Here is a 9,499-nt window from a genome sequence, read left to right on the forward strand (position 1 = left end):
AACAAATGGCAGAGCGGGCCATTGCTCTAAGTCAAAACTGCATCATTGGGATTGGGCAAAAGTGTTATTATACAGATGGCCACAACTAATGAGCTCAGTGTGTGCGTCTTTGATGTTCGCAGCGAGCAGAGAGCAAACTGCGAGCCATCGTGTTCTCAGTAATGAAGATGACAACAATAGCACTTGGAACATGGCGGGTTGCAGATATGTAAATCACAGTCATTTGGTCACAGGCTTGTTTATTGCAGCTTTTATTTGCGAGACAAGTGAAAGCTCCCATATTTGAAGAATCACAACAATATGTCTTCAATTTCTTCCCCGCCTTTGCCTCACCTTTTGCAGAATCTTCCTCGCACATGTAAATATAAATCTGCTCTCACTTCATAGATTGTATTTATGATAAGCAGTAGACATGGCATATGAGAAAGAAATGGGTTTGTAGATCCAATATATTTCTGTCTGTCTGTTCTGAAATGGTGTTACAATATTGTTTTTGAAGGCGGGCTTTCATAAGGATCTTTCAATAAAGCCAGGTGTGTAGGTTTATGATGTGTTGATGTTGGGAGAGATTGGGTTTGTGCTGCTGAATACCAGATGGATGTACCCAGGGAGAACAAATCACCTTTTCTGTTGTGTTCACGTCCCCTCCTCTGTTCCATGTCAGCTCTGCTGGCTCTCTGATCAGTCTTCCCTCTGGGGAGCTGGCAGTCCTTGTAATTTCATCCTCACCACAATCAATGCAAACATGTTGCCTGCACCTTCTCTGAAACTCTTTCAAGAACCAAATGGTTTACCACGGAAAAAAGTGAAAGAGATTTAGAAAATGTTATTACATTATACCCTGGATGGTAGAAGGGAGGGGACCTGTCCAAAGCGCTTAAGCCTCATACCTTCAGCCAGTTGATTTATGGAGTTGATAATGAGTATTTTTTCCACTATTTGGCAGTCAAACTTGTTCTATGAAAGGTGCCTCTTTCACAGAGTTATAGCCTTAAAGTAAGCATACAGGCCTGTGGCCACCTCAAACGAAACTGACATGTAGGTGCATGCATACAAACTGCAACTCGAACAGTCTTTTTATTTTGGCATTTGAAGTTAGTACCACAGGGCGGGGAACTGAGTCCACTGTTCCCCTCCAGGGACCAGGCAGTCAAAAGCTGTGTCACAGATTTCCATACAATAGAGTTTTGAAATTAATCAACTGAGCTGTGTAGCCATCTATTACTGGCTTTATAAAGTTGGCTCCTCGGGTGTCAAGATAATTTATCATGGCCTGTAATAGAGACATTTAAGACACAGGACATTGTGACATGCGATCTGCCACATAACAATCCACAGAATCCAATGACCCGATTTCCTCTCTGGTAAAGAGATACAGCTTCATGAGCTTCATACATTGGGCAGCAGGGTGTCATAGTGAGTACAGAGATGTCTTTGAGCTGGAGAAATGAGGTGCAAGTCTATGCGGCCAGAACCTCAAGGGAAGGCTGAAAGCAGAGGGAAAGGTATCAATAAAATATTACATTTGATAATTATTTTCTTAACAAGTCCCCCTTTTTTTTTTAAATCAATTTCTTTACAGAATGTTGGACCCGGCCATCTTCGCCAGTACCCACCCAACCCAGCCATGGTGATGAAGTCCATCATTAGCATGAACAGCCCCAATGGGATGATATCACGGAATCAGCTGACCACCATCAACCAGTCCCAACTCAACGCACAGCTGAGCCTAAACATGGCGGGACCCAACATCACCCATACTTCCCCATCACCGCCTGCCAGCAAGTCCGCCACGCCGTCTCCCTCCAGCTCCATCAACGAAGACGACCAGGACGAAGGCAACAGGGTGAGCAAAGTTAGAAGTCATTTGACTGTATTAAATGGCAATTATAGGGATGTAAAATACATTTTTTGAACTTATTTATGTCAATCATTGTGATCATTGCAGGTCATTGGAGAGAAGCGACCAGCCCCCATAGATCCCACAAAGAAGCCCAAGACTCCTAAGAAGAAGAAGAAGAAGGATCCCAATGAGCCTCAGAAGCCGGTGTCGGCTTATGCCCTGTTCTTCAGAGACACCCAGGCGGCTATTAAGGGGCAGAATCCCAACGCCACCTTTGGAGAGGTGTCCAAGATTGTGGCCTCCATGTGGGATGGCCTGGGAGAGGAGCAGAAGCAGGTACTACAAAGTTTGATTGTTCAGACTAGTTAAAAATGTCATCTGGAGTAGTTAACAGAAGTTACAGAACGTTAGATCATCAGAGATTCAGGCAGGAAACAAATGTATATTCAGTGTAATGTACTTGTGTTGCCTAGGTAATAGGGATTATCTCTAATTAAAAAGAAGCTTTATTTGTCCATTCACACGTGCCTTTGTGTCATCACAGGTTTACAAAAGCAAAACAGAAGCTGCCAAGAAAGAATATTTAAAAGCTCTCGCCGCATACCGTGCAAGCCTGGTTTCCAAGGTGAGAAACCATTTCTTCTTTTCACCTGAAAAATGTGTGAATTTGACAGAAAAGTGAATAAAATTCTGGGAATTCATTTTATTGTGCACTGTGAAGTTGTAGAAGTCTCTTTTGTAATGACAGAAACAACTTAAGCAATTTGAGGTCTAGAAACGGTGCAGGTTTTGATAGTCTTTCTCCATCCAGGCTGCAGCAGAATCAGCTGAGGCCCAGACTATCCGCTCAGTCCAGCAGACTCTGGCCTCCACCAGCCTGTCCCCAGGCCTGGTGCTGCCTTCACCCCTCAACCAGCACCCCTCCATGTCATCAGCTTCCCAGGCCCTCCAACAAGCCCTACCACGGGCCATTGCCCCAAAACCTCTGCAGATGAGACTAGGGGGCAGTCAGATCGTCACCTCGGTTACGGTCTCCCACCAGAACATGTCCTCCGGGATGCCACCGCAGATGCTCGGCCAGATGGGTGCCGGAGGGGGCATGGTGGCGGGTGCCCAGTCCACAGCGGTGTCTCAGATGAGCCCACCCATGCAGCCGGTGCAGCAGCATGCGATGCAGCAGCAGATGCAGCAGCAGCAGATGCAGCAGCACCTCCAGCACCATCAGATGCAGCAGCAGCAGATGCATCACCAGCAGATCCAGCAGCAGATGCAGCATCAGCATTTCCAACACCACCTCCAGCAACAATTGCAGCAGCACCACATGCAGCAGCAGCAGCAGCAGCAACAACAACAGCAACAGCAGCAGCAACAGCAGATGCAGCTGCAGCATATGCAGTTGCAGCATCAGCTGCATCAGCAGCAGATTCAACATCTCCAGCAGCAGCAGCAGCAGCAACAACAACAACAACAACAACAACAGCAGCAGCAGCAGCACCAGTCCCAGTGTTCCCCACCCCAGCACTCTCCTGGTACACCCCATTCAGTGGGAGGCTCTGCATCGCTCGGCAGCCCCCAGCCGGCCCCACAGCAGCAACCACACCCCTCCCAAATCCAGGCCCACGCCCAGGTCCTGTCCCAGGTCAGCATTTACTGAGCCAAATTGAAATCCTATCTCAAAGAACAGGAATAGAATAAAAGCATCATTCCACGTTGCTTTTCGAAGTTGCACTTAAGAAGTGTGTAAGATTTAGAATGTTATACAAAGACCTTGTCCATTGTTATAGACGGATATGCACACGCGTGTACAGGGGGTAAACATGTCAACTGGGTTTTTTCTGTCATAGGCTTAGCTATGACAGAAGCCTGTTAGGGTGAGCGCCCAGTGATTGTTTATTTGTTTGTTTGTGAGGTCTTTCAGTTATCAAATTAAACTGACTAGGCACACAGTATGTTGAAAGATGTGTGTCTTTCACTGTTTTATTTAACAATAAAGCTTTATTTATGAGGCCAGAGTTGTCAGTTCAGCGCAGCAAAAGGACATTTTGAATGCGTTTCAACAAAAGGATTTCTATCAGCTCTTGCCTGGACTGAGTGACTCACAGGATCCTTGCTGGAAACCAGTAACCCACACATCAGTCTTTGTTCCCACACTGGCCAGTATATAGCGAGACTTTCTTTACTCCAACCTTTCTCTTTCACCCATCAGTCTCGCAGATGTAACTGTTCAACAATGGCGTGGAGGAAATGGCTGATCAAATCATCACTCGTTGGAGGCCCAGTGATATTTGAACACATTTAAACCATGTCACAAATGCAGACAATGGCTTGAAGAATAAGCAGAACTGAAAATAAAAAGTATTGGGACTCAGATCTCTGGATGAACGACTGAACAGACTGAAACTGCCATAAATCATTTATATCATCACATCATCAAACTGTAGATGTAATCTGCTGTACATGTTTTGTAGAGTGGGGCGAGACGAGACCTCCGTTATTCAGCCCTCCAGATGATTTGCCCAAAAGCTTGTAACTGGCACCCCCCTCCCCCCCAAAAAATCTTCTTTAATCTATTTGTTTTTACTTCAGATGTTTAACAGTTAAATTATGTTTTTATTTTGTGTAACAAAGGGGATATTTTATGGTAAATACAAATTTCCAGATCAGGGCAGATGGTTTGGGCATTGATGTATTTTTACTCTGCTCCTTGATACCGTAATTGTTTTAAAAAAGGAAAAAAGAAAACTAGCAGAGCCAGTTTGTTGCACTGCCAAAGCCAACTGAAAAGGCATCGGAGGTATTTTTGCCAGCTGTACAGAAGTCCCTGGGGAAAAAAAAGAAAATGTTGTACATTTTTCATATCACCTGTTGTACATTTTTAATATGTGAGGCTTTAATTAAAACATTGTTAAACGACCTGTGGATTGCTATATCACATAGTGCATTTCTGCTCTTTTATACTTTTTTATGAGTTACAATAGCAGCGATTAATTTTGTTTGTATTTTGCTTACAAACCAACTGCTTTTGACAACTGTCCATAGAATAAATGCATATTGGTATGGAACTCTTGAAAAGTTGTTTTCAGCTCACGGTAGGAAAAGTAATTTAATGTTTGAGTTTTTGCTCGACCATAAAGATGAATCCAGAGACATTCCATCACTGATAGTAGCCATAATTTTGTATGAAGTATTATATATTTCTTTGTGTCTCTGTTCAAAATTAAACTATCACTCACAAATATTGATTGGACGGAATCGGTTTATTTCAAAAAGTTATATTAGCCATAATTTCTATGAGATATTTCTCCACGTCTCCTTGTTAGCTTTTGAGAATAAATACACTGATAAATATTCATAGCACTCAGTTCTTTATGAGATATTGAAAAATAAATTTGTATGTTTTCTATGGAGTAATTCTATAAGAGAATAGAGAAAAATACTTTGCAGGGGTATATGAGCATTCATGTTGGCATTATTATAGTGTGTGCTGTTTCTCAGTGATTTGAATGGAAGTCCATTGTAACTGTGTGTAAAAAAAACAAAAAAAAAACAGTGTTGATACTGGACAAGGTCAGCATGTAACTGGTACTTGCCTCAATAACAGTCCCCTTCTCACACACCAGTGCATTGGATTCTGCCTCTTTCTTACTCCCTTCAAAATCGCTTCATTTCCAAGACATCCCCAGGGGTTTGCTGAGCTCCCTTGAATAATATGGTGAGCGGGGGAGGGAAGGCAGGCAAACAATAATTATCATATCTTCACAATAGCCTGTGAATCCACTGGCCCAGAGAAGGGCCTTTTTTTTTCTCCAAAGGCAGCTGAGACATTTTATACATGGGTTAATGTTAGTTACAAATTAGGAAAGAGAATCTGCTCCTGTGCGTCTGTGATAGCGGCTTGATAGAATTTTCACATTTTGGTTTGTTTTCAATTAGCTAGTTTTAGGAAAGCATTTGTAATTTGGGCCGAGGCCCTGCTGCTGCTGCGGTGATCGGCTCTTCAGCTCGGCGTGGAAACGATGACCATTTCTCTGCCGTGATTAATTGCAGCATCTGTCTTGTCAGAAGCCCTGAGTGAAGAGGTCTGCAGGAAAACTGCAAATAAGCGCTGGCAACAGTCTTAAAGTGCTTATGATGAAATGAAAATTAAAAACAGCAAGTGCCGTGCATGACCTGAATCTTAACGCAGGGGGAGAAGAGGAGAATGTGAGAGCGGGTGTCCATGGATACCAAACACATGCTTTAAAAACACACAGTAATGAGGCTCTGGGAAATCGGCGTTATTATTCTGAACAGATTCACAGCAGAGCCCATTAATAATGCATGGAGCTCCTTGTTATTCCATAACCCCTCAGTACTGCGGTCACTGTGTGTACAAATATCTCACAGCCAGGGTTGGAGTTATGGGACTCTGCAATAAAAAGGTTACAGATATTTTCAAAACACAGCTATACACACACACACGCATAATTTACAAGGATAATACACTGCTCTTCCTATAATGGGGATTGGTTTAATTTGAATAGGTGAATAAATACATTTCATCTGCTTTATGTGGTAGACTTTGTCTGTTGTATCTGCAAGATAAATATTTTTTTTCAGAGTGCAATATGATACGATCATAGAAACATGAAGCAATCACCCAATGCGCTTCTTTCTTACTGTCCTCATCATTAACTAGCACTGATGAAAAATAAAGGGCACTATGACATTAATATATCATTTGAGGAATGCAATCATGAGGTGACCTAATTGTCTCCCCCCCCCCGCAGAGGTCAGTTGCTCGACGCTGTGCCGAGGATGACTAAGGAGTCAGATGTGGAAGCTAAGGGATTCTGTATTTTAATGATTTATTTGGCTCTTTTGTTGTTTTCCCGTTCATCGCACAGATACAATGTGAGCATAACAAAAGCCCTGCTGACACTGACCATCTGACCATCAGACCCACGCTGCAGCCAACCTCACAGTCTGGACTGTGTGGTCCCAGATGTCGGACCTGCCACTCTGCTCTGACACTCAACTTTGATTCCTTAAGAAAAAAGACCTGGTCCAGGGAAGTGCAGAAGACAGTTGACCCTACAAGTTAGAGGGAGGAAGTAGGCCTCCAGTCAAATGGCTGACTATGTTAAAGGAATTCTTGACCTTGCGATGATGAGCTTCATGGAGAGAACTATTGACCTTCGAGATGAATAGTGACCTTTGTTTGGGGGGCTGTTGGCTGCTCTGTTGGCTGGCTGAACTGTTGACATCCCTGACCAATGGTAACATTTGTTTAGAGAACTTTTGACCTGCCAGACTAAAGGATGGTGCCTCCGAGCAAAGTTAATAGTATATTAAGGGGGGCTAGTATAAATATTATGACACCCTTGCACAACCTTTCTGAAAATCTAAATCTTTGAATTAAATTATATTTGTTGTAAAATGAATACAAATGTGCTATTCTGCAGAAAATATCCACAAATAATCACATATTGTTCCCTCTCCATCTTTTTCATCTGTCACAGCCCCATGCAGACTCACACATACACACATTTTCCATTTCTACGCAACGATGTTGCCTTGGTGATGCAGTGATTCAGCCATTAGGCTTATCCCCCTCTTTTGTAAGTAAGTATGATTTGCCAGTCCTTTGACCTCTGTCAGCCTGCGAACCCGCCACACTATCACAACTCTGATACAACCTTTCTAATATACAGAAAACCAAACACTGCAAGGATCAGTTATATGTTTATGTTGCCAGAGGAAGCGGCTGTTAATTACTATAAATAAGCCTATTTCCTGTAAATGATTAACAGTATGTAATCATAATCAGAGGATTGACATGGATCTTTTGTAATGTAAAAACACCACATCTGAATTTTGCAACACACTCGAAGGAAAAAGCTGCTGTAGATTTGATGTTAGTAAAGAAAGTCTTTGAGATGAAACTACCTGCCTTACGATTGTTTTGAAATGTCTCAAGAGTTATTAGATACTCGCAATCACAAACTCAAATATTTTTCATGCTAATGCCTTTTATATATATTTGGCTCTGTATTGTGCAGTTGAGCGCAAGCAAGAATGAGGGCAGATAAGCTAGCCGCCATTATCCCGCTGTCAATGTCATAAAGGTCATGGAATAAACATCTAAAGCCCAAAGAAAAACTGTTTATTGGAGGCAGTTGTCACCATAACAATAACTGCAGTGAGCATATGAGGAGCTGGTTTGTTTCAGATTATTATGGTTCACTCACTATGTTATTGTGCATTGTCAGTATTTAGCGGACCAAATGCATCTGGAGCATTTATTCTCTGTTGAGTTATACAGTTGCTCTAAAGAAAAATTGCACAGCAAGCTGTCGGTGATTTGAGAAAGCTTTCTTTATTGTGACAGATCATCATGCCCCAGAGGTTAACAGATGTCCCTGCACTGCATGGAAATGATAGCTTTTTATTTGGACTTGTTTGGTTTAAGCCCCCCACTGCTGCTTTCCGATTTATTTCATCAGTATTTTATAGGTTCTGTGTTCAGCAGAGGATCCCAACTCTGAAATTACCTTGTATTGCAACTTACTTAGCCTGTTAATATAGGCTATTAGCCAATGTGTTTCTATGGCAACAAAACTGATAAAATATACCAGGAGACTAGAGTGATAGATTACATGTGCACGCTATGTCACATCCAATTAACTCAAACTGACTGTACACCACATTATGCCACGACTTGCAGGAAAATCAATAAATATGGACGGTACCCAACAAGGTTCCCCCTCTGTTTCTTTCTTTCATCCCTTACGATGGCAGCGAAGCCAAGACAGATCATGCCACTAGGATGTCCCTGCTGCTACAAGAGGCAGGTGCTGTGTAGACACCATTCAAAACTTGGCCTATTCAGTCCAACTCCTCTAACGCTCCATTCATGCATAGCAAAACACCATCTGCTCCTGTTTTGCCCGGAGCAATCACAGCTGACCAAAAAAAAAAAGGAAAAAAAAAGAAATCCATGATAACAGCTGTTGCCAAACAAAAGCCAAACAAAAGGGGGTAGGAAAAGGTTAGAGACAAGTTAGACACCAAAAATTACTCATTGGAGAAGGCGAAGGAAAACATTTACTCATGGTAATAGTCGGGGAAATGGGATGGCGTCCAGCAGAGAGAAAGGGAAAGGGTTAAACGTGAGGCGTTCAGTCTCTGGGCCTGGCAGACTTGAAACAGTACAGGATCAGGTGATAATAGATTCAAGCTGAGGATGATTCTTTTACACAGTCAGTTCTCAGGGAGCAGGAGCAGATGCAAATGAGCCATAGTCTCCTCACAGTGTATGAGCATACTTATTATTCTTTATACTGTACATACCTGTTGGCATTAGAACGTTACTATATTTTTTTGGGCTGCAACTAATGATCATTTTTATCATCAATTAATCTGTCAGTTATTTTCTCGACTAATTGTTTGATCTTTAACATGTCAGAAGTAAAAGTAAAGAAGTATTATCAGCAAAGTGTACTCAAAGTACTAAAAGTACTCATTATGCAGAAAAATTGCCACTTTCAGATGATCATTTTAAATTATATAATTTGTTTATTATTATTGATTCATTAACATATAAACATTGTTTTATTGTAAGAATAAAAATGCATCATATTTTACAAATTGATCATATGTTTTGGATGTAAAATG

General features: G+C 42.0%; 1 protein-coding gene across 1 annotated transcript in view; it reads left to right on the forward strand.

Moving 5' to 3' along the window:
* Positions 1 to 5,462, forward strand: part of tox3 (TOX high mobility group box family member 3) — a 41,739-nt gene extending 36,277 nt beyond the window's left edge. Inside the window, exons 4-7 of the mRNA XM_044199288.1 lie at positions 1,583 to 1,846; positions 1,949 to 2,179; positions 2,388 to 2,468; positions 2,655 to 5,462. Coding sequence (XP_044055223.1) covers positions 1,583 to 1,846; positions 1,949 to 2,179; positions 2,388 to 2,468; positions 2,655 to 3,497 — 1,419 coding nt within the window. The 3' untranslated portion in view covers positions 3,498 to 5,462. The remainder of the gene's footprint in view (positions 1 to 1,582; positions 1,847 to 1,948; positions 2,180 to 2,387; positions 2,469 to 2,654) is intronic.
* Positions 5,463 to 9,499: the final 4,037 nt, after the last annotated feature.

This window comes from Siniperca chuatsi, linkage group LG1, assembly GCF_020085105.1.
Source record: "Siniperca chuatsi isolate FFG_IHB_CAS linkage group LG1, ASM2008510v1, whole genome shotgun sequence".
NCBI classification, from domain to species: domain Eukaryota; kingdom Metazoa; phylum Chordata; class Actinopteri; order Centrarchiformes; family Sinipercidae; genus Siniperca; species Siniperca chuatsi.